Here is a 25,044-nt window from a genome sequence, read left to right as displayed (position 1 = left end):
AACCCAGGCCAGGTCTCTCTGGTCCACGGGAAGCACGCATATGCTTTTTGCTCTGACTACGTCTGTAGAGAACAGCCCAAACAACAACAGTCTCCCCTTCAGAGCAGAGAGCCTGCTAGTCTCTTGCCATTTAGATTTTTCAGGGATGAGTCGGAGATACCAGACTACTCTGTCCTGCAGAAAAGGATACTTATCAACTTTTCCTAGTGGCCCTAGAAAAGTCACTGCTAGGCTGGGCGCGGTGGCTCAAGCCTGTAATCCCAGCACTTTGGGAGGCCGAGATGGGCAGATCACGAGGTCAGGAGATCGAGACCAGCCTGGCTAACATGGTGAAACCCCGTCTCTACTTAAAAAAAATATAAAAAACCAGCTGGGCGAGGTAGCGGGCGCCTCTAGTCCCAGCTACTCGGGAGGCGGAGCTTGCAGTGAGCTGAGATCCGGCCACTGCACTCCAGCCTGGGCCACAGAGCGAGACTCCGTCTCAAAAAAAAAAAAAAAAAAAGAAAAGTCACTGCTAGTCAGAAATCTCAACTTGGAATGTGGGGGTGGCTGGCATCTATTGGGATATCAGATGAAACAGAAACAGTTCCACTGTAGTGGCCTGCTCTGTAAACATACAGAGAACCCCTATTATGTGTGTGCTGTGAAACTATTAGAAACTACAGCTTTGTGGACTACTTTGAAAATGTGCAAGTGGGCCGGGCATGGTGGCTCACGCCTGTAATCCCAGCACTTTTGGAGGCCAAGGCGGGTGGATCATGAGGTCAGGAGATCGAGACCTTCCTGGCTAACATAGTGAAACCCCATCTCTACTTAAAAATACAAAAAATTAGCCGGGCATGGTGGTAGACGCCTGTAGTCTCAGCTACTTGGGAGGCTGAGGCAGGAGAATGACATAAGTAAACCCGGGAGGCAGAGCTTGCAGTGAGCCTACATCGCGCCACTGCACTCCAGCTTGGGCAACAGAGCGAGACTCCGTCTCAAAAAAAAAAAAAAAAAAAAAAAAAAGAAAGAAAGAAAAAAGAAAGAAAATGTGCAAGTGAAATAAGTGACAAAAAGCAAACACAAGATATTCTGTCCATATGAACCACTGCCAGGCGATACTTGTATTTGTAGATTGACAGAAACTGGAGGTGGAGTTAAAGAGGTACAAACTCAGTATTAACATTCATTGCCTCTTTTGCTAAAGTTGTTTCACTGCATAAGAAAAAGATATTGGTCAGGCCAAGTGCAGTGACTTAAGCCTGTAATCCCAGCACTTTGGGAGGCTGAGGCGGGTGGATCACCTGAGGGCAGGAATTTGAAACCAGCCTGGCCAACATGGTAAAATTCCGTCTCTACTAAAAATAAAAAAATTAGCCAGGCATGGTGGCAGGCACCAGTAATCCCAGCTACTTGGGAGGCTGAGGCAGGAGAATCGCTTGAACCTGGGAGGCGGAGGTTGCAGTGAGCGGAGATCACGCCATTGCACTCCAGCCTGGGTGACAAGAGGGAAACCCCGTCTCAAAAAAATAAAAGAAAAAAAAGAAAAAGAAGGAAAAAAAAGAGAAAGATACTGGTTCCACGTTCTCTTCCAGTTATGCAAAACAACGTGTTGACGTGCAGGCTGCACAGTGCCAGGTGCAAATACACACTGCCTGTTACGGTAACTGTGACAAGCACAAGGGCTGCCCACTAGCTTGAGTGCAACTTCTGGGGAATTGATGGGAGTGATTTATGGGTACTTCCTTCTTAACAAATTTTACATCAATACTGCAACACAACAATCTCAGCCCTGTGGGCTATACCATAGCCACATGCTTTCACCATTTCCTGCGCAAAGGGAGAGCCCAGGAACTGAATGCTGTTAATCAGGGAGAGCATAGAAACAGCAGCAGAACAGCTGGAGAACCAGGGCTGTGTGGTTTTGGACTGTGGGGAGGGTGGGCCACGGGCAGACTTGACACAATGTGGGAAGGCATTTGACACAGCCCCATGGAGGACCTAATGCTTGGGGAGGCCCTCACCCAGCACAGTGAGCCACGTCGACACTTGGTGCCTGAGCGTGCTGCTCACAGCGCTCTCCGTATTTTCCCCATAACAGTATGTTTTTTCTGCCAGGCAGAAGGCAGAGAAACCCTGGCTGAAAAAGCAGCAAGGGTCATCGACTGCATGAACACATCATCAGCTTTTCCAGATGGAGACACCCAAGTTTACCCTGCACATCCATTCAGTAGGTAGAGCTGGGTCATCCCTAAACAGGATCTTTCTTCTGAGCACCTGAGATTCTGGTCCAAATTAGGGCTGTGAGGACCAGAAGCTGGGAATCTGAACCCAGGCAGCCCCGCGGGTAAGGAGGAGGGAGTGTGTCGGAAGGCTGTATGGCCAGAGCTGCTGACTGCGCCAGGGCTTCTTTGTCCCCTCTTCTCTCCTGCACATCAGCACTCACGTTCCCCTGGCTCGGGCTGGCCTGGCAGCTCAGGGAGCTGTTGGATGAAACGTCCATGCTTGTGGCTGTGACTGTCACGTGCAATTGTGAGGACAGTCGGCTCCCAAAGTGGAACCGCAGTGCTGAGCGAAGGGTCAGAGCTCCGTGATGCGGCAGAGCGCGTGCCAGCGCTTCACCAGCTCCTTGGGCTTGCTGAGCATCTCGTCCCAGTGCTCCAGCTCTCTGCCACGGGTGTACATGTAGGGGCCCACCACCACTCGGCCCAGCTGCTGGCTCTCTGCAGGGGAGGGAGAGCACCAGTGTGTTCCTGAGCACAGAAGTCACGTCCCCAGTGACCTCCCTTCCTCCCTCCTCTTCCCCAGGAGGAAGCAGTAACTTCCCTCCTCTCTGAGTGGGAGCTGACAGCCCCCAAAGCGGCCCTGCCTTTGCTCTGCTGCTGGAAGGGCTGCTTCTCCCCCTGGGAGATTGGGAGGAAGGAGAGCCCTGAAAGAGACTCTCTCTTTGAGGGCCACCAGCTCTGCCCCACACCCTTCTGTAGGGCCATATTAAGTCTACCTTATGCCAAAGAACTGAGGGAGGAAAGAGCCCCTCTAGAAAGAAGGCCTCGGCCGGCCGTCAGAGAGTAAGTACATTCAGCAGTAACGTTCACTGGCCACCATGGAGAAGGGTCTTAAGTCCAGGCTGTTTGGCCAGCTGTGGCCTGATGGCTCTGTTTCCCCAGAGTGGCGGTGGGTGCTGCAGTGTGGGGTAGTGTGAGAAAGCTGGCTGACAGGACTCACCCAGAACCCCAAAGGCTCATCTAGAGGGCAGGAGGAACCTCAGAGCACCAGGTCCCCAGGCTAGTGGCAGCCCTGCTCCTTCCCACTCTCTCGGGTGATTTGCTCCAGGAGGGGGCAGCAGAGGCCATTGCTTAACCTCTTTCTTTTTCTTTTCTTTTCTTTTTTTTCTTTTTTTTAATTTTTTTTACTTTTTTATTTTTTAATTTTTGACAGAGTCTCGCTCTGTCGACAGGCTGGAGTACAGTGGCACGATATTGGCTCACTGCAACCTCTGCCTCACGGGTTCAAGCAATTTTCCTGCCTCAGCCTCCCGAGTAGTTGGGACTATAGGCATACACCACTACACCCAGCTAACTTTTGTATTTTTAGTAGAGATGGAATTTTGCCATGTTGGCCAGGATGGTCTTGATCTCTTGACTTCGTGATCCACCCCTCTCAGCCTCCCAAAGTGCTTAGGATTATAGGCGTGCACCACTGTGCCCAGCCAACCTCTTTCTTTCTTTTTTTGAGACGGAGTCTCATTCTGTCACCCAGGCTGGAGTGCAGTGGTGCATCTTGGCTCACTGAAACCTCTGCCTCCCGGGTTCATGCCATTTTCCTGCCTCAGCCTCCCAAGTAGCTGGGACTACAGGCGCCTGCCACCACGCCTAGCTAATTTTTTGTATTTTTAGTAGAGACGGGGTTTCACCATGTTAGCCAGGATGGTCTCGATCTCCTGACCTCGTGATCTGCCTACCTCGGCCTCCCAGAGGGCTGGGATTACAGGCGTGAGCCACTGTACCTGGCCCCCCCTTTTTTTTTTTTGACAGATTCAGCAGCCTCGCCTTCTGGGTTCAAGAGATCCTCCCGCCTCAGCCTCCCAAGTGGCTGGGATTACAAGCATGTGCCACCATGCCCAGCTCATTACTGTATTTTTAGTAGAGACGGGAGTTTCACCGTGTTGGCCAGGCTGGTCTTGAGCTCCTGAGCTCAAGTAATCCACCCGCCTTGGCCTCCGAAGGTGCTGGGATTACAGACGTAAGCCACCATGTTAACCTGTTTCTAAGGTGCCACAGACAAAGCTCAACCGGACTAAAGCTGGGCATGAAACCCAGGCTTCCTGCTGGCAAGCTGTGTGTCCTTGGGCAAGTATTTCAGCCTCTCTGAGCACTACTTTCCTTAACCAGGGAGGGAGCTCGTACAGCTCCTTCCGAGGTCAGGACAGGAGGCATTTCCTCTGCCTGAACACTTGGCAGCCCCTTGTGGTCCCTGTCCCAGCAGCCCGGGGTGGGGTGCGGTCTTACTGTCCCCTTCCGTGTTCTGCACCACGGTCAGGCTGAGGCTAGCGGTATCCAACTCGGTGGCATCGGCCTTGAAGCTGAAGGTCTCATTGTACACAGGATTGATGGAGCCCAGCACAGCTGAAGTCTTCTTGCACTTGACAAACTTGTTGTGGTTCATCAGAGACACTTTGACAAACACACCTGGGGAACAGTGAGCACTAGTGGGCTGGCAGAGGCAGGCGGGAGCCGAGCCCCTGCCTATGGGAGGTCCGGCAAGGAGGGCACGTGCCCAAGCTAGGTGCCAGGGCCCCACCCCTCACACAGTGCTGTGGCCCCGCGGGCGTGACCAGAGGAAGCCGGCTGAGTGCACTGCCCTGCAGCCTAGGCGGGGCTCCACTCCCTTCCTTTTCCTTCCTCTTTGCATCAAGAAAGTACCCACGGCACCGGCAGGCCCTCGTTTACCAGAGCCTGGCACCACATGCCTGTCCCTCCCTGTTGGGGGGCCGCTCACTGGGTCCCCAGGCTCCCTGGGGCCCCTTAAACACCTTGTACAGAGAGTTAAGATTTGGTGGGTGAGGGTCAGAGTCACAGTGGAAGGTCTGGATCCTGCCTGGCTTACGGTGACCCCAGACGTGAACACAAACAGGTGACTGATCGCCACCACCTCACTGGGGTGCGTGGGATGTGTGGGGTGAGCCCAAATGGGGTGGGACGTGTGGGGTGAGCCAAGGCCTCGCCTCCTGCAGCTCCTGTGTTCTGGGAGGCCAAGCATCAGTGCCCATGGAGTCGGGGGCCCTTCCCCTGGGGGGAGGGAGGTGTGGGCCTCACCCTTGAGGAACTGGACCCACGTAGCTGATGGGAATGTGGAGGTGGATGCAGACATGACAGTTCAAAGAGCCAAGACGCTGCCTCGGGAAACAGCAGGGGCAGGGCCTGGTATTGTGGTTGGGTTAGAACCCTTAGTGGGGGAGGCCGAGGAGATGCAGCTTTGGGTTCAACATAGGAAGAGGCTTCCTGCACCAGAACTGTCTACTGAGGGAGAGCATGTCTTGTGAGGTAGTGAGCACTCCGTGATAGGGTGTATGCAAGCAGAAACTGGATGGTCAGGGGTGAGGTCGGACTGTAGCCCCAGGCTGTAAGCTCAGTGGGCGGGACCTTCCCCAGGAGGAAAGGGAGGAACTCACTGACAATGCCTCTGTCCTCCTGGAGCTGAAGGCCCCTGGCACGTAGCACAACCACCGTCAGGCGGCTCAGGTAGTCGTTGTAGCTGAGGCAGAACTGGAGGTCGCCAAACTCCGAGGGGGGCTGGGGAGGCCAAGGTGGAAGCACCCCACCCTGTTACTCTGGCAGGTGCTGAAAACCCCCAGAGAGCTTCCCGCTTCCTCCCAGCCGTCCATGCGACACACTCACATGGTCCCCTTTGAATTCCACTGCCATTTTAAGGACAGGGCAACTGTGGTCTGGAGAGTTTAAGGGGCTTGTGCAGTCCTGTGGACCAGAGCTAAGGAGTCACACCCAGGTCTGAGCCAGCTGGGGCCTTCCCGGGGATGGTGGGCTGGGGGAAACATTTCCCTGGGCTGGACCATTTGTGGTGTCACCTCTCACAGCTGTCTGACCTAGATGGGAATCCAAATGTGGATATTTCAGGTTGCTCCAGGGAGTCTGATGGCCAGTGTGACAACAGGACCTCAAGCAGCCCCTCCCTGTCCAGGGGCAGGTCTGTTCCCCTCTGTCCCATGCTGCTCAGGGCCTAGGCCCTCCTCCCTGAGTCACTGTTATAGGGTGGTGTGCAGGATGCTGAGGGCTGACGCTGCCAGCAGGTGCTGGACCCTGTGCACACCTGCCGGCTGATGCTCAGTGGCACAGGCATGGTAACCTCGACCTTACCTCCAGGCTCTCGGCCTCCAGGTCTCTCCAGATGACACGCCGGCAGTCCCCTGCCAGGGTCTCATTCTTCAAGGGGAACAGCACCTGGCCCAGGAGCTGGTGCTTCCTCTGCCTGTCCACGTGGTAGACGGAGAACTTCAGCACCCTCTGGGTGACAGTCTTGCTGGACACCTAGGGGAGACAAGGACACTGGCCAGGGTCAGGAGTGGTGGTAGGGGATGGGATGGTGTGACTCGTTATTCTGGACATGGGTGCTTTTGAGAACGGGTGTCTCAACCAGGGACCCACACCCCAAACCTAGGGATTTTCAGGGGACCCTTCTTAGCAGCAGAGCTGTGTACCCCTGGAAAGTGGGGGTAGGTGCCAGGACCTTGCTATGCAGAGTGTGGTCCGAGGACCTGCAGCGTCCGTATACCACCACCTGGAGCCCTGTTAGAAATGCAGGATCTTGGGCCCCAGCCCAGACCCATGAATTGGAATCTGCCGTTTAACCGGAGCACCGAGTGACACGGCTGCAAGGTGAGTGTGGCCCCGCCACCACCCAGCGCTGTAGCAAAGGCCCAGGAGCCTGGGCACCGGCCTGTCTCTGCTGTCAGAGCTGGGCATACCAGTCCTCCCCTCCCTGAGATTTGGCTTCCTCGCCTGTGAAATGGGGGTCATGGGTCTTCCTCTCTGGTTGTAAAACCCCAATCACAGTGTCTGACCTACAGCAGATGGCCCATTAATATTGATTTTCTTCTCTTTCCCCTTCTCCCTTTCCCCCTTCCCTCTGGAGGCACAGAGGGACTGGATCAAGTTGGGGCGAGATAGAGTGGGTAAGTGATGAGCCAAGAAAAATTATCCTGCAAGCAAGATGTGTCGCACGTCAGCAAGGCTGCAGCCTTGGATTCTGACGTCTGGAGAAGAGCGATTCACCTCTGAATTCTTACAGCCCTGGCCTCAGAAAGACGGCCCGGGACCAGGCCTGATGGCACCCCTCTTCCCAGCTCTCAGCCAGGGCGGAAGGCACAAGTGATGGGCCTGGCCTCAGCAGTCACATTGCTCCTGAAAGCTGACTGGCTGCACCTCACCTCTTGGCTAGCTTGCCACCCAGCTCTTGAGAACATGTTTGTCCAAGGCCTCTTGGCAGGTCTCGATGGCTACTTCCCCAAGGGCCCCCAGTCACCTGCTAAGGCTCCCAGGCCCCTGTGAAACTGGCTGGGTGCCCCAACAGCCTCTCCACTTCCACAGCCTGAGCCGGCCAGCCCAAAGTGCAGCAAGGCACCACACCTACCTTGGGAGGGTACTTGGGCCCCCGCCCTGGCCTCTTACAGCACAGGAAGCTCCTGCACTCACGCTAAGGCCCGTCTTTTGCCCTCCTTGGATAAACTTGCCAGAAACCCCATACTGCTCCACGCCTTTGGGATAATTCCCCTGAGCCCCATAGGCCAGGGCCTGGCATTCAGTAGTTGCTCTAAAATTGTGTTTTCACCCACTCTCCTCCAGGCAGTCAGGACAGGGGAGCCCAGGCCTCTGGTCACTACTCACCAAGTCTCTCCCCTGCCTCTCTATCAGGGATCGGCTCCGATAGGCCTTAACCTAGCAGGCTAGGTAAAGCAGAGCTGGTGGCATCAAGGGTCCCGGGGGCTGCAGGGCCCTGGCTGGTATAGGAGGCTCAGCTCTCCTGCAGGTCTGCACCTTCCCAGCAACGCGGAGGGCACCAGACCCTGCCTTCTCCAGAGGCTGTACCTGGAAGATGAAGTGCTCGTCAAACTGCGGGTTGGAGGTTTTGCGTTTGGTCTTGGACTGGAGGAAGCGCCGTTCATCGGGCAGCAGGTAGAGCTTCACCAGGGGGCTGCAGGTCTCCGAGGGGGCTTGCAGGTGCCGTGCCTTGATCAAGCCCACCAGCAGCCGCTCAGCCTCCTGCTCATATTCCACCGAGAACCACAGCCGCCCCAGGCAGCCGGCAGGGAAGTCGGTCTCACTTTTGTCCTCTGGGAACTTGTACAGCTCTGGGTTGATAGCCCCTACCATACATGCATTTCCTATAACAGAGGATGGGAAGGCTGACAGGCCAGAGGAAGGCAAGGCAGGGGCATGGGAGACAGTGGCAAGTTCTGGGCACCCACCCCATCCTGGCCCATCCCTCTCTGCTGAGCCTCAGCTAGCCTGACCACATCTGCCCCACTCTCCTCACCAGGCTAAACACATCCCCTCTCTCTGGTGCAGCTCCTCCAAGAAACCTTCTCAGCATGAAGGCATTGCATGGCCAGGCTGGGGATCCTAGCAGAGTCCTGCCTCCTGGGATTGGCCTCCATCCTTGGAGGTCAGGACCTGTTTCAAGGACACAGTGCCCATCACCTGGCCTGGCCCCCTTCCATGGTGTCTAGGGCATGACTCAGTGATAAAGCATTGCCTTTCTTCTTCCTCTTCAAATTAGAAGGGCCAAGGTGATTATTGGGTGGCTCCTGGGATGGTCTTTTGGTAGATCTTCAGGGCAAAGAGATGGCAGAAAGCTGTGCTTGCAGCCCCTACCATTCTGTCCTCTTGTTCAACCAACCCATCACCCTAGAGTGGGAGCCAGCACGAGTTCTGTACACGGCATGCCTGGGTTCCAATCCCAGTCTGTTGCTTACAGCCTGTTTGTGACTATGTAAAATGGGGTGATAATTCCTCCGCCCCAGAGTCATGGTGAGGTCTCACCCCGAATCAGCACCCAAGGCCATATCTCACCCTCATGGGGTGCAGCAAGCACTTCATAAATGAAAACACCCAGAAACAGTGGTCCCTGGGCAACTGTCATCCCTGGCTGGTTCAGGTTGTGTTCCGGAGCCAAGCTGGTGAAACCAGATGGGGCCACCTGAGCAGGCCCTGACTTCTGGGCAGCCCTGGCAGGGACACTCACCAAGGCCGCCACTGGGGGTGTGAGGCAGAAGCTCTGATGCCGGGCAGGAGTCCCATGGGGCATGGGTCCACTCTCCACTGTGCAGGGGCACCCAATCTCGGCCTTGAAGGGAAGGGGGCACCACGAATGGCACATCTGGTGGCCTGTCCAGAGTCAGGGAGACAACATGTAGGTAGCAAGTAAATGGTGTGGTCTCAGAGCACTTAGCCAAGGCGGCTGAGCACCAGGGGCTAGAGGAAGAAAAGCCATCAGGAGCCAGGAATAGGCCAGGGCACCATTTTCTGGGCCCATATCAGGCAACACACATACACACACACACATACACATACACAGCAGTGGGATTTGGAGAAGGAACACAGCCCCTGACAGTGTCAGTCAGTCTGGGTTTGAATTCCTGTTCTGCCACTTACTAATTGTGTTCTCTGGACCTGTTGCTTATGTGCACTAAGCCTCAGTTCCCTCACCTGGAACATGGATTTCATAATACCTGCCTAATAGCTGATGTGAGGTTTCTGGGGTTTCTTTGTGATAGCTCCCAGCACCGAAGCAGCATAGAATAGGCACTCCCATAAACAGAACTTTCCTTTGCGACCCCACCCCAAGGGAAATTCCAGGGGCCCACTTGGCCCCACATCCTGCCTCACCTGCTCAGTTGGGTCCTAGCATGCGGCTGGCAGGGCCTGTCCTGCTGCCCACTGGAGGCGGCTGCGCTGGCCATGGCTGGTGTCCCAGGCAGCTCCTCATAGGTGAGGGTGGCACAGAACCTTCTCCACAGACAGCAGCTTGCCCCGATCAACAGCAGCAGCAGCAGCCCCCCGATGGTGCCCCCAATCACCAGGGCCAGCTGCTCTGGGGGCAGAGACCACCAGTACTATGATGCCTGCCTGGGAAAGCCACTCTCCCTCACAGCCCTGGCCTGCTGGGGCAGAACTGGGGCAGCAACCCTGCCTCTGGGTTTGATCTCAGGAGTGATAGGAGCAGGTCTGTGGGGGGAGGGGTTCCAGGAGGGGTGCTGCTGGCTGGGTTCCGCCAGCTCTCAGAGGAGAAGCTGTTTACCCCAGGGTCTGAGGGCCCTGGGCAGAACCTTCTGGTTTTCCTTGGAAAACAGCTGGCCCTGCCCTTGGGATTCTGGCTTAAAGAAGCCATTTCCTTGCGCTTCCGAGTAGAAATCAAACCTGCCCTCACCAGAACCTCCATATCCCCTGGGCTCCTGTTGAGGCCAGGAGGGGAGCTGGGGTGTGGACGCAGTCAGTAAAGGAAAGCCCTGAAAGATAACTTCCTCCCGGTCTGCAATCAGACATCTACCCTCTGGGGCCCTGGAACCTGCTACAAGGCTGGACTCTTCTCTAACACCCGCTCCCTTCCCTAGCCCTCTATCAAGGTGAGCATGCTCTTAGGGGAGTTGGTGGCAGGCGGTGGACGGGGTGGGGAGGAGGAGGGGACAAGGCCCCTTTGTTGCTGGCCCTCACATGTCCTCATTTGGGGGACCCAGGAGGCTTCGCCCCGGGGGTGCTCAGACGCTGGGTTCCAACCCCTGGGACCTGGGTAGGGCCAAAAAGGTGGCTCCCTTAGGGTGACGTGCGGCCGCGGGGCATCCCGGTCTCAGGGATCTGGACTGGGTGGGGTGGTGAGAAGGCTGGACCTCCCCCCCACACCTCCTAAGCCGCAACTGACCGCGAGGAACGGGCCTCAGCTTCCATTCCATCCCAGCGCCCCTCCAGGAGCGCGCCGAGGCAGGGCAGGGCAGGCGATGCGCCCCAGCGGGGGCGGCGGGGCGGAGGCAAGTGCTGGAAGGATCGTAGAGGGGCCAGGGCCGGGCTGGGGAGGCGAGGCTCGCTTACCCGCCATGGTGTTGCTCCCGCAGGCTGGTCTCTCCGGTCTGGGCGGCTGGGGCTGGGCTGCCAGGCCCGCTCTTAAAGCGCAGCGGGGCGCCGTCGGGCGGGCGCGGGGGCGGTCCGTGGTGGCGCTGGTACCTCGCTGCGGCGCGGGGAGCCGCGCAGTGCACGGCAGGGGCAGGGACCCAGCGCCCCGAGGCCGCAGCCCCGCCCCAGCCCAGCCCTGGCCCAGGCCCAGGTCCGGAGGTGGAGGGGCGCAGAGCCGACCGTGAGCTCCTGGAAACCCCAGGGCTCGGGCCAGGGCGGGTCCCGGGCGCCAGTGCCAGGGGCGCCCGGGGTTCCCTGCAGCTTGGGGCAGGGTGGGGTGAGAGGACCACCCCCATCCCAGAGAGCAGAGCTACAACCTTCACCACCACGTCTGACACAGGGCTCCGCGCCCGACCCCTCACACCTGGTGACCAGGACTGAGCCCCCTTCCTCCCAGATTCTCCGCAAGCGGAGGCCCCTCCAGGTGCAGCTCCAACCCCGGCTCGAGGGAGCCTTCCCGGATCCCCGGGCAGAGTCTCCCCGCGGTTCCCGGGCCCCAGCGCTGCCCGCCTGACGGCGTTGGGCAGGGATGCGGCGCTCGCTCACCCGTTCGCTCTCAGCGGACAAAACCGCGAGAGGTCGAGAGCAAGATTCTGGAGCGGGTTCTAGAAGCTCCTGGGTTCCAACTCAGGCTCCTCGCTCTCCGGCCCTGTGATTTGGGACAACTTAACGTCCGCACTCTGGGTTCAGTCTTCTTAGTTGTGTTAATGTCTGTGAGGGGGCTCTCGTAAGGGCGGCTGGCCTGCCGGTGACTTACGAAGTATGAAAGGAGCACTTAGAGAGGAGGAGCGGGGCGGCCCAACCCCTGTTACGGTGGTTATCGGATGGAGGCCAGCGTCTCCTGGGTCCCCTCTGTACCCCCAGCGCCTATTATTATGGTGATTGTTAGAATGCAGGGCCCGTGCCCACCAGTCCAGGCTGGCGAACGCGCCTTGCAGGAAAAGCTGGAGTAAGGTCGCTGCGCGTCCTCTCTGGTCACCCCGTGGCGCGCCCTGGCCGCACCCCTATGGTTCCCCCGCGGAGGCTCTGGTGGGCAGCGTCTGAGACCTCGAGGCGTCTGAGTGGGGACCGAAAGGAGTGTGTGTATCTGTGGTGCAGGGGAGTGTGTGTGTGGAGGGGGGTGGGGGTTGTGGGGGAGTGCGTGTTTTGGGGGGATGGGCCTTCTCGTTTTACAACCTTGAAGGTTGTGTCCAGAGTCATAGCCTGGGTCCCACACCCCCGCGTCACCTGTGCCTGTTCTAGGGGGCAGTGTGCGTGAGGCTCTACCCTGCCTGGGCTTTGGCTTACCTAAGACGGGGAGGGTGGTGAACTGGCATGCCCCACTGGGCCGGGTCTGGGAGCCCTCAGCGCCAAGGTGCAGAGGCCGCAGCCACTCCCCTTCTAGGGTCTGGGCGGTGAAGGCATGAGAAGGCGGAGACCCAGGCCTCTTCACCCAGTAACTGTCCTCAGCTGTGCGCTTAACTGGCTCTCCACTCTACTTGGAGAGTCTGGGGTGTCTGGAGAATCCTCCCTCACTTCTGCTTTCCCGAGGTCACCATGGGGGCAGGTGTCTCAGGAAATGGGGTCTGGGTCCCACCGAAGACCTCGGGTCTGAGTTAGATGTCTGCATGCTTCTTGTTGCCCCTGCAACAAAGTACCACAGATTGAGTAGTTTAAGACACATGCTTATTATCTCACAGTTTTGGGGGTCAGGAATTTAAACTGGGTTGGCAGGGCCTGTGCCTTCTGGAGGCAAGGGAGCTGTTTCCCAGCGTTTCTAGCTCCTAGAGGCTGTCAGCTAGTGGCCCTTTCCTTTGTCTTCAAAGCCGGCAGCACAGCCTTTTTTTTTTTTTTTTTTTTTTTTTTTTTACGACAGGTCCTGGTGTGTGGTGTTCCCCACCCTGTGTCCAAGGGTTCTTACTGTTCAATTCCCACATATGAGAGAGAACATGCAGTGTTTGGTTTTCTGTCCTTGTGGTAGTTTGCTCAGAATGATGGTTTCCAGCTGCATCCATGTCCCTACAAAGGACATGAACTCATCCATTTTTATGGCTGCATAGTATTCCATGGTGTATATGTGCCACATTTTCTTAATCCAGTCTGTCACTGATGGAAATTTGGGTTGGTTCCAAATCGTTGCTATTGTGAATAGTGCCACAATAAACATACGTGTGCATGTGTCTTTATAGCAGCATGATTTATAATCCTTTGGGTATATACCCAGTAATGGGATGGCTGGGTCAAATGGTATTTCTAGTTCTAGATCCTTGAGGAATCACCACACTGTCTTCCACAATGGTTGAACCAGTTTACAGTCCCACCAACAGTATAAAAGTGTTCCTATTTCTCCACATCCTCTCCAGCACCTGTTGTTTCCTGACTTTTTTGTGATTGCCATTCTAACTTGTGTTATCTCATTGTGGTTTTGATTTGCATTTCTCTGAGGGCCAGTGATGATGAGCATTTTTTCATGTGTCTATTGGCTGCATAAATGTCTTCTTTTGGGAAGCGTCTGTTCATATCCTTTGCCCACTTTTTGATGGGGTTGTTTGATTTTTTCTTGTAAATTTGTTTAAGTTCTTTGTAGATTCTGGATATTAGCCCTTTGTCAGATGAGTAGATTGCAAAAATTTTCTCCCATTCTGTAAGTTGTCTGTTCACTCTGATGTTAGTTTCTTTTGCTGTGCAGAAGCTCTTTAGTTTAATTAGAACCCATTTCTCAGTTTTGGCTTTTGTTGCCTTTTCTAACCTCTCCTGCTCCGCGTCATTTCACATCAACTATTTCTGCCTCCCTCTTGTAAGGACCTCTGTGACTACATGAGGCTCATCAGATAATCCAGGATAACCACCCCCACCCATCTCAAGATCATTAACTTAATCACACCTGCAAAGCCCCTTTTGGGGTGCAGTCACAGGGTTGGGGGATGAGGACCTGATGTCTCTGGGACCATTGTGTGGACCATGTTGTCCATGCAGTACCCTGGGAGGGGTGGCTTACATTTCCCCTTCCTCTGTTTAAAGCTCAGTGTGCCTCAACACTGGACTCAGGCAGTTAGCAAGGCTCAGGGGACCCCTACATGGAACCCTTCAGCTATCCTGACCCCTTCCCCCAGCTGCCCTGCACCCCCACCTGCCCACCCCAATGGGGCATGGCATCCCACCCGTACCAGCTGCCTCCATGATTGGGACCAAGCTGTACTCAGGCTGTTCTGGGGGTGGGGTTGGGTAGTAGGATGTTTTTTGAAAAGGGAATCCCTTCTGGCACCTCCTGAGTGCCAGGCCCAGAGTTGCCATCTCTCAACCCCCATGCTGTGCTTTTCCAAAGTCCCCATCTTTCTCTGTGTGGCCAAGTCCTGACAACTCTTCCTCCTCCGTCCATCTCTATCATGGCAAAAACCTTGCCCAGCCCTCCATCACCTCTCATCTGAGCTCTGCATGGGCCTCCTCTCAGCTCTTCAGATTCCATGCTGTACCCCCTTCCCAGCTGGTGTCTTCCAGGCTCCCCTCCCATTTTCATCCCTCCACCCTCCCCCCCATCTCTCTGCAGTGCTTGTGCCCAGACTGGTGCAGCTACTTCCACGGCTCTGCTTATGCACTGGGCTCTCCCACCATGCTGCTCTCTCCCTGTCTGAAATACTCAGTGCCCCTCCCACCCGCCTTCTCCACTGCTAATGTTTCAACATGAACCCCCAGCATCTTGTCTTCTGTGAAACCCTTCATCATCCCCTCCTTGTCCTCATGGTCTTTGCAGCTACCATGCTGAATATGGGACCCTGTGCCTGAGACTGATGCCCCACTCTTCCTGGCAACCCAGGGCCTCCATGAAGGCAGGGGGCCATGTCTTATTCAGCTTGGCATCCCTAGTATCCACCTCCAGGGCTGAGGCTGTGCTGAATGGCAGATGAAGGGCTTGTGCCATGGGGATGAGCTGCCCCAGCTTCTGCCCACGTTGTCCATGCATCATACACATCCTGGGCTCACAATTTAGGGCCCAACAGAAGCTCCCTGTCCTGGTCCTTCAGACCACCTTCTGGGGTCTGCAAAATCACGTTGCCAGCTCTATCTGCAAAATCCTTACACAGCCAGCCAGCCCACTAAGTTTTGAGTCAATCTTCCTCCACCAGAAGATGAGAGCAGGTGGCAGGAGGGAGCTCACCTTTCTTGCTGCTCCTGATGTTCTAAGCATTGCGATGCAGGCTTGATGTACATGATCCCATGGAGCCCTGCCTCATGTCTGCCCTGCAGGGTCATGACCACCTCCTCAGACAAGGAAACTGGATCAAAGAGGCTTCCTGGCCCACCCACTAAGTGGTGGAGCTAGACCTGGCACCTGGCTCCCTCAGTCCTTCTTCACCAGTGATCAGCTGTAGGGCAAGGATCCAGGAGACCCTCTCCTGTGGCCCTGACCATGAACCAGGCAAAGAGCCACAGGCACTTTGGGCAGCCTCCCCTCCATCCACTGCCCAGGGGCTCTGAGACCTGGCTGGTCTGGAGCCAGCTTCCAGAACAGAAAGGCATCCAGGGTCTGGCAGCAGCTCTGGCTCTGCTTCCTGTTTTCAGACCTTGTTCTTCCCCATGTCTCTGGAGCTGGGAAGCCTGGAAACAGCAGCAGATATGGGTTCTGTCTTTCATGGCCAAGCGGAAGTTATATTTCCATGGCAAAAGCACTTCCAAGGAGGGCTGCAGGAAGTCCAAGAGTTTAAAGACCTGCAAATGCCTGCAAGTGATTAATAATTCAGTGCAGCAGATGATTACGAGAAAGGCCACTTTCAATTAACCTTAAGAATCATCCCTGTCTAAGGAAGTGTCATCTCTCATCACTGAGGAACACAGAGGCCATAGCAGGATAAAGGCTACACTGAGAAGCAGGTGGAAGACTGTGTTTCTCACATTCATGCAAATTGCACCAGGTCAGCCCAGGTCCTTCTTTGTGAGGAGGGAGAGGGTTCCCCTGCCAGCATTCTGTCTGCTCTTTGGTTCTGCTATGGCCGTCTCAGACTTAATTTTCTCCAGCGCCTTCTTTTGAGGAGCTTGGAGGGAGTATCTTTCCTTGTTGGATCAGAAGCTCTCGTTCCCCCACTGAAACATGATGGCTCAAAATTGTGTCCCTCCTGCAGACAGTCACTCCCAGTGGCAGGGTGGACGGTGGACCTGGGCCTGTGGCTCCCTCTTGCCTCTGGGTGTGGTTTCTGCTTCCTGCCCTCCTGCTCCCCTGCCTGGCAGGCCTGCTTCCCTGCCTCCTCTCAACCGGCACCAGAACCCTGCCTTCCCTCTGGAGGGAACAACTTTCTTCCCCTTCCCTGTCCACACAGTACCTGGCATTCCCCTCCTCACCCCTGTTCTAGGGCTTTGTCCATGACCCAGGCCTGGCTGCTAAGCCTAGTTCATTTCTGGCCACAGTGATAGGTTCAGGGATGGGCCCGTGACCCCAACACTCCCCGCGAGAGGCTAATCAGGATCAACACTGGAATTCTGTGGGATGTACTGGGGAAGAGACACCCCCTTTCTGGCAGGAGTTGTTGAGCAGAAGGAGCTAAGTCTGGGACCATGGAGAGCCCCAAGTGGAGGAGCCAGAGAGGACGGAGCCAGCACAGGTGCACAGGGCTGAAGTGCAGAGGACGGGACCTATGTTGCCCTGGCAGCCCCTGCATCCTGCTACATGCAGCCTTTGCCCCTGGAGAGGTGGAGAGAGAGGGCAGTGGAGGGGAGCGAGCCGGCCAAGTCCACTGTGCTAGCAAGGAGCTGAGCCAGCGTTGGCATCAGCTGTTCCAGCTTCAGTCTCTTGACCACCAAGGCTGCCCCTCGGCATGGAGCAGAAGTCAGGAACTGAGGCAAGGCTTGTCCTTCCTCAATCATCACCTCTGGGCACTCAGCTGTCCTAAAGTTTATTGACCCCCACTTAGGGATGGGGTCTTTTCAGCCAGGGCCATTTGTGGCAAACAACAATTAATTTACTTCTCAGCCTCCATGGCTCACTCCTGCCCCTCCACCAGCTTCTCTGGTGCTAACAGCTGACCCACTTTTTTTTTTTTTTCAGGAACAGCAATGTGCTCAGTCCCCAGGCATGCATCCAATGAGCCATGAGAGGGCAGAAAGACTTTGTTTTTTGATGTATTAATATGCTAAATAGATGTGTCGGTTGAGACATGAAGAAATTACCTATCAAACTCCAAAGAGTGGTGACAGACTAAGACACGGAATTCCAAAGGTGGCTGAGAACCCGCTGGACAACTGTCCTCCAGTGAGAGGAAGGGCTGAGAGAGTGAGGAGGGAGAGGGTTTGCCAGATTCCTTTCCTGAGGGCTGGGGCTGTGATGTGGACTCCTACCTCCTATGGCTGGCCAGGGCTGGGGAGCGGGGTGTGCTCAGGGAGAGAGGGGGTAGGTGGAGCAGAGGACAGCCTGCCCTCCAGTCCAGAGAGTGGGGGCTTCAACACTGCTCTGAGAGCTTGCTTTCTGTCTCCTGGAGTTTGGGAGGCAGCCGGACTGGCAGTGGAGGTGCACAGGCAATTGTGGCTTCTTGGTTCTGACGAAGAGAGCAGGCAGCTGCTGTGTTGGGAAGCAGCCAGTCTCCCTCAGATGCCAGCCAAACGTTTGTGGATCTCGGGGACATGACGCGCCACTGGTAGTGCGAGTGTGGCTCAGAGTGTGATGGGGAATTGTCACTGACCTGTGCCTGGGGACTTGTCAGGATGTGGAATGTGTGCATATTTCCCACAACCAGACGCTGGCCATGTGAATGAAAGAGCCAGTGTGTGATCATATCAGTCCTGACCACAGGGCCTGCCCAGAGGGCAGATGCAGCACAGTGGAAGGAAGTAGGAGGTGAACTTTCTAGGGGTCAAGGAGGGAGTAAGTGGCTTCTGATTCCTTTGCTCAGATCAAGGGCACTCTGGCTCTGGAGTGGGGGACAGCGGGTGAAGGATGGGAGGGCTCCTTTCAAAGTGCCCATTTGAGCCTGAAACCTCTTCCAGATCTGGAGAGGTAAGGCATCTTACGAGACCATCAAGACAGAACTTTCCAAATCCCCTTCCCTTCCTCTGCTCATGCTCTTACCTCAGAAGTCTGCTGTGGGCAGTGAGAGAGGAGAGAGGAGGCTGACCATGGCACCCTCTCCAAGGGCAGGGGCTGTTTGTGGCTGGCCCTCACCATGGGAGATGGGGAGACTTACGTTTGCAGATTTGATGATTACCTAGGTGGCCTTTCTGATGACTGTCTTGGGACTGCGGGGACAGTGGCTAGAAGGGAATGATCTTCGCTGAATACATGCTCCTTCCAAGTGTGGCCCCCTAGGGAGCTCGGGGCTCTCCCATGTCCTCCTTTGTTCCCTCAAATAGATCCTGAGATCTTGAACGAGGCCATTTTACTGGATTTTAGTGCTCAAGGCTGAGGTTTCACTTCCACAAACAAATCAGTTAAAAGTGCTAAGCCTGTGGGAAGGCTGTTCTTTGGTTACCTTCTGTGGCCAATTAAATGACTGGTCCCAAGTCCTTTCTTCCCTGTACTGGTATTGTACTCCCATACCCTTGCCATATGGTGGGTGTATTAGACTGTTTATGTTGCTTATAAAGGAATTCCTGAGACTGGGTAATTTATAAAGAAAAGAGGTTTAATTGGCTTACAGTTCTGCAGGCTTTTGTAAAGGAAGCATGGTGGCAGCATCTGCTTCTGGTGAGGCCTCAGGAAGCTTCTACTCATGGCAGAAGCGGGAAGGGGAGCAAGTATGTCAAGTGGCAAGAAAGGGAACAAGAAAAGGGGTGACACTTTTTAAAACTACCAGATCTTGCCTGAACTCAGAGCAATAACTCAGTCATTACTACAAGGAGGGCACCAAGCCATTCATGAGGGATCTGCTCCCATGATCCAAACACCTCCCACCAGGCCCCACCTGCAACACTGGAAGCCACATTTCAACACAATATTTGGAGGGGAAAAAACTTCCAAACCATATCAGTGGGAAACACATTTCCCCTTGATTTGACTTTGATCATGGCCACGTGACATGCTTGGGCCACTGGAACATTGGCAGAGATGACGTGGCAGAGGCTGGAACTGCACTGTGTGGCTGGCCTTGCTCTCCTGTGCTTCAGTTATGGCGGTGAGATGAGCATGGTCCAGGGAGAGCTGGCTCCAGGCCAATGAGTGCTCTGTGGGACAGGTCCAAACCCCACCCAGAGCCTGAGATCGAGGAGTCCATCCTGAGCCAGCAGACCCCAGCCAACCCACAGACATGGAAGGGAAAAATAAATGCTTGTGGATGATGCCACAAAGACTCTAAGCAGCAAAAGCTGAGCAAAACACTGTCACTCTCTTTTGATTTCTTTGATGAGACTAGAGCTGTGAGCTGGCAGGGCCACATTCCTTGTCCCCTCTACACACGCCTCAAAGTTGTAGCTGAAGGTGGGTGATCTTGTCACTTTTCCTGACTGGCTAGGCTTGGTCTTCTCTGGAGCAGCCTCTGCTGCTTTGGGAGGAATAAAGTACTAAGGGGTAGTGGGCTTAGGGGAAAGAGAGAAGGCTTGTAGGGGACATCTGGGATTGTCACACAGCATACTTTATCCTTCTTTTGTTGCAGTGGTCCCCCAGTCAAAAGTGTCCCCTGGGAAAGCCCTTCCCTCCTCTTGGGTGTGATTGACTCCACCCTCTTCTTCCAGCTGGGCTTGATTCCTCCACAGGTCCCTTCTCCTGGCTGCAGCGATTGGTTCAGGGAAACACAGAGCCAATGAGCTGCAAGGCTGATTTTCCTGACAATCCTGGACAGAAGCAAGGCTTCTTCCGGAGAGTCTTGAATTTAATGAGAGAATCTCAAATGATGAGAAAAAAGCCGGTCTGAGGACAGGGTCAGCTGAATAGGTGGTACTCAGAGAAAGAGAGGGAGAGAGATACTGGATCCTGGTGAATGAGACAAGGCATGAAGCTAGAACACCACCTGGTTTTTCACTTAGGTGAGCCCACAAATTCCCATATGTACTTAATGCCAGCTTGAGTAGGTATCTACCATTTCCAATCACAAGTCTTCAATGATACAAGATTGCCCACCTGCTTTGGGCCGTCTGTGGCCCAAACTTGTACCTGGCCTTATTTTAGGGACATACACCTTTCTTGGGTTTGCACACACACATGTGTGTTTACATTTGGACATAGTAGAAAAAAATAATTTGTATAAGGATTTTGAAACGCTGACTAAATAATCTACACCAAATACTTTACTTACATTGTTTTATTCATTCATTCTTTAAAAAAAATTTATTTGTTCTTTACAACCACCATCTATGGCAGGGTTTTTTTGTTTGTTTGTTTTTTGAGATGGAGTTTTGCTCTTGTTGCCCAGGCTGGAGGGCAATGGCACAAACTCAGCTCACTGCAACCTCTGCCTCCTGGGTTCAAGAGATTCTCTTGCCTCAGCCTCCTGAGTAGCTGGGATTACAGGTGCCCACCACCACGCCAGGCTAATTTTTGTATTTTTAGTAGAGACGGGGTTTCACCATGTTAGCCAGGCTGATCTTAAACTCCTGACCTCAGGTGATCTGCCTGCCTTGGCCTCCCAAGTGCTGGGATTACAGGCGTAAGCCACCACGCCTGGCCTATGGCAGGTATTTCTTTCTTTTTTTTTTTTTTTTTTTTGAGACGGAGTCTTGCTCTGTCGCCCAGGCTGGAGTGCAGTGGCGCGATCTCGGTTCACTGTAAGCTCCGCCTCCTGGGTTCACGCCATTCTCCTGACTCAACCTCCCGAGTGGCTGGGACTACAGGTGCCTGTCACCATGCCCAGCTAATTTTTCGTATTATTTTAGTAGAGACGGGGTTTTACCGTGTTAGCCAGGATGGTCTTGATCTCCTGACCTTGTGATCCACCCGCCTCGGCCTCCCAAATTGCTGGGATTACAGGCGTGGGCCACCGTGCCCAGCCTATGGCAGGTATTTTCATCACTTAGGAAATCTTTTGGTTACAACTTACAGTAAATCTGACTAAACAGGGCTTAAACCATAAGAAGATTTGCTTTCATATTTCATTAGCTCTAAGATGCCACTGCTTGCGAAATGACCACTGTTTTGTACCACTTTCTTTGTATAAGCAAAACTTGCTACCGAACCATGAAGCCATTCTTTACTATCAAATCAGATATGAGAAGTGACTTGATTTCAGTGGTGTCAGAATGTGGAAAAAAAATGTCTTCCTTGGAATGGGGAGAAATGGTGTTACTTAGCAAGACATTTGTGGTTGGGTAGCCTCAGATTTGACTTGGCAGCTCAACATCATCATCTAAGATCCAGGTTCCTTGGATGTGTCACCTGCTCTGCCACCTTAAAGTTTGAAGATGGCTTGGTGTCTAACACCAAGTTCAAAGGCAGGAAAAGAAGGAAGGGAATCTGATAGGTAAAGTGTTTATTTCCTCACTCACATCCCTCATCTTATCAGAAAGCCTCCAGCACACTGACCCTCCATACCTTGTTGCTCACTGGCCAGACCCACACACAGCCATGCTGGTTTCAAGGAAACCAAGAAAGTGAATTAGCAAAACCAAGAAAGTGAATCTCACCTTTTCAGTCCTACAATGGGAGATTGGTTGAGGGAAGAGGACATAAGAAATGGCTGTTAATGCCACAGGATTTCAATCTCCATTTTACAGATGAGAAAACTAAAGCTGGAAGAAGTTAGGTAACTCACACAAGGTCACACAGCTAGAAATTGGTCAACCCCGATTTGAACCCAGTGTCAAATGATTCGAAGTTCTCCCCATTGACCATAAATCATCTGTACATTAAAGACTGAACACTGAGGAACTTCAAATGCAGAGCAAGTAAATAGTAAGGAACGTACTGTTTATTGGATGATGTACCAGAACATCTGACCATCAGTGGAACAGATAGGGGTTTATTGTTATTATGTAGCCAGCACCCCACAGATCAGCAGCCCAGGGTAGTACAGATGCTTAAGGGTTTCATCAAGATCCCAGCCTCATTATCCTCCTTCACCTTCTGTAGTGTGTGGCTTCTGTCCTTATGTTCACAGTATGGCTGCTATGTCTCAAGGCATCACATCTGGCTTTCCAAGGAGCCCCTACCTAGTGATTCCCTCTTACATCTCATTGGTCAGAACAAGGCCACATGTAACTAACCCCAGATACAAGGCAGTTACAAGGAAAAATAAATATATTTAGCTAGACAATTGTCATCCCAGTCAAAACTGGTGCTCTGTTTTGCAAGAAGAGGAGAGAGAAATTGGGTAGTGGTTGTCATTAGTGCAGTGTGCATTTGGCCACTATATTTGGTTTTCTTTCTTCCAGGCTGGTGGTACAACCCTTGGGGTTAGTTTTGGATGTGTAACTTACTTTGACCAATGAAATGGGAGCAGAAGTGAGATGTATCACTTTCTAGTGGAAGTTTTAAAAGTTGGTGCATAAAAAGACACATGCACCCATATGTTCATCACTGCACTATTCATGGTAGCAATCATGGAATCAACCCAGGTGCCCATCAATAGTGGGTTGGAGACAAAAAATATTGTGCATATACACCATGGACTACTACACAGCCATAAAAAGAATGAAGCCCTGTCCTTTGCAGCAACATGGATGCAGCTAGAAACCATTATCCTAAGTGACTTAACATAGGAACAGAAAACTATATACTGCATGTTCTCGCTTATTAAATGAGAGCTAAACATTGGGTACACATGGTCATAAAAATGAGAACAACAGACACTGGGGAACACAAGAGGGGAGAGGGAGGGAGGGGATCAAGAGTTGATTAAAAACTGCCTATTGCATACTATGCTCCTACCTGAGTGATAGATTCATTTGTACTCTAAACCTCAGCCTCAAAATATACTTTTGTAACAACCTGCACATGTACCTTCTGATTCTGAAATAAAAGTTTAAAAAAAGACAGTTGGTACATTGTTTCCCAAGTTCTTTTCCATTGATGTGATGACTATAAAAGCATGTGCCAAGATGCTGCATGCTGAACACAGCCCTCTTGCCAACCTATGATGGACATAGAGCAAGGGTGAGAAAGAGACTTGTGTTTAATTAATCCACTGCTATTTTTGTGAGGTCGCTATTGCAACATAACCCAGACTATCCTGACACAGGTCGGCAATCAGCAGTGTCCACACATAGTCCTCAAACAAGGTCATGATCAGACCAGTGAGGAGCCAGGGCCTAGGCCTGAACTGGCATAAACAGTGCCCCAATTTCTCCAAAGTGAGAACTGTGCCAGTGGGCCTCAAGACAAGAACTGGGAGTCCACAGGTCCCAGGCATTGGGGAACCTTCCTATCTGGAGCTGCCTGGCTGCCACATATGAGCCTGGTGACCCAGCACACCCACCAGCTAGCTCATTAGCAGTGTCCACGTCATTATCGAGGCAGAGAAATCCACTCAGTGAGGATTTCCCACGTTAGCCCAACATCCTTACTTCTCTCTCATAGTAACAGAAACCACATTCCTGCCTCCATCAGATGCACTGTGCTCTGCACTCCCCTGGTCAGCGGGTGGGTGCATGATGCAAACGGGGCTAGTCAGATGCTTTCACTCTGACACTTGAATCTTGAGTGAAATAAGCCAGAATTGGAGACTGATTGGAATTTACTCACCCCAGTGGAGGCACTTGGAAGAGGCCTGTTGGGTCCTGCTATCTAAGTCCTCAGAGCTTCACTCACCACAGTTCTTTCTGAGCTCTTGGAAAGGACAGTACATCCCCCAGAGGTTCTGAACCTGAAAGCAGCGACTGGTTGAGAACCTGAGTTCTGCGCTGTCTTCTGTTGCAGTGGGAATGCGTAGGGTTTTGGTGGTATATGGTATAACTGCCCTATCTTGAGAAAGACTATTTTAATAGCTGTGTTTATAGTAGAGGGGTATGTGTAACACTGGACTACCAATGCTGCAGATTGCAGACGACATTTATTGTTTTCGCCTGCTCAGCATCCGTTCTTGCTGCTTCTGGTGACAACATTCTGTGGTTCCATTTCTCTTTTAACCCTAGAGCAAGATTTGATCCAGACCTGGCCAGTCAGAGCATCACATGCTGTAGGCCTCAGTGAGTGGTCAGGAGCTGGGCAGTAGCCCACCTTAGTTTACTATGACTTGAAACTGGAATTTGTGGGCAACTTTTGGGAGCCATAATAACAGTAATGGCAGCCGGGCACGGTGGCTCACACCTGTAATCCCAGCAATTTGGGAGGCCGAGGTGGGCAGATCTTTTGAGGTCAAGAGTTTGAGGCCAGCCTGGCCAACATGGTGAAACCCTGTCTCTACTAAAAACATAAAAATTAGCCAGGCATGATGGCGGGGGCCTGTAATCCCAGCTACTCAGGAGGCTGAGGCAGGAGAATCGCTTGAACCTGGGAAGCAGAGGTTGCGGTGAGCCGAGATCGCGCCACTGCACTCCAGCCTGGGCAATAGAGCAAACCTCAGTCTCAAAAACAAAACAAAACAAACCAGTAATGGCTAGTACAGTTAACTTGGCACTGTCCTTCTCTCCTTAAACTCTTGTCCATGAACGTAGAGTTGTGAGGACATAAACATAATCCGGGAGTTCCCAAGACCCACTATGTAGGGAAAACTTGGCTAAAAGAGAGAAGTGCCAGTTCTGATGACATCATTTAAGCCAGTGGCTCTGGCCAAGCCCAGCTGCCCTGGACTCTTGACTTACAAGAAACAGCGAAAGTCCCTTTGGTGCTTAAGCCAATTTGAGTCGGGTTTCTGCCTCTTGAAGTCAGAAGAGTATTGCCTAATACAATAATTCTGTGTAGGCATACAAGACACATCAGTGGTGGTACCTGCCATGCCCACAGCCCTAGACGAGGGGACAGCCAGCAGGTGGCCCTATTTTAGACCATGTGACAGTTGGACAAGAGGAGGCAAGCACCTGACTCAGGCTCAGAATCCATTGGCTGGTCAGGATT

The 25,044-nt window shown here is 53.3% G+C and overlaps 1 protein-coding gene across 2 annotated transcripts; it reads right to left on the bottom strand.

Annotated features, from left to right (window-relative positions):
- Positions 1-1,039: 1,039 nt before the first annotated feature.
- LOC104670771 (synaptotagmin-15) lies at positions 1,040-12,053 on the bottom strand. Of its 2 annotated transcripts, none has more exons than XM_010374108.2 (7): positions 11,082-12,053; positions 9,241-9,383; positions 8,085-8,380; positions 6,357-6,527; positions 5,654-5,774; positions 4,491-4,670; positions 1,040-2,705 (listed from the first exon to the last, which is right to left on the bottom strand). In XM_010374108.2, the coding sequence occupies exons 1-7, from the start codon at positions 11,456-11,458 to the stop codon at positions 2,563-2,565; spliced, it is 1,431 nt and encodes a 476-aa protein (XP_010372410.2). In that variant the 5' UTR covers positions 11,459-12,053; the 3' UTR covers positions 1,040-2,562. The 2 variants fall into 2 exon arrangements, with proteins under 2 accessions (XP_010372410.2, XP_030795976.1); XM_030940116.1 differs by lacking the exon at positions 11,082-12,053 and adding an exon at positions 9,885-10,084 and having other exon boundaries at positions 1,514-2,705.
- Between the last annotated feature and the right edge of the window lie 12,991 nt (positions 12,054-25,044).

The sequence above is a fragment of the Rhinopithecus roxellana genome, chromosome 11, assembly GCF_007565055.1.
Source record: "Rhinopithecus roxellana isolate Shanxi Qingling chromosome 11, ASM756505v1, whole genome shotgun sequence".
Classification (NCBI taxonomy): Eukaryota; Metazoa; Chordata; class Mammalia; order Primates; family Cercopithecidae; genus Rhinopithecus; species Rhinopithecus roxellana.
Note: the sequence above shows the minus strand (reverse complement) of the source record. Positions and strands in the feature narration are given on the sequence as shown.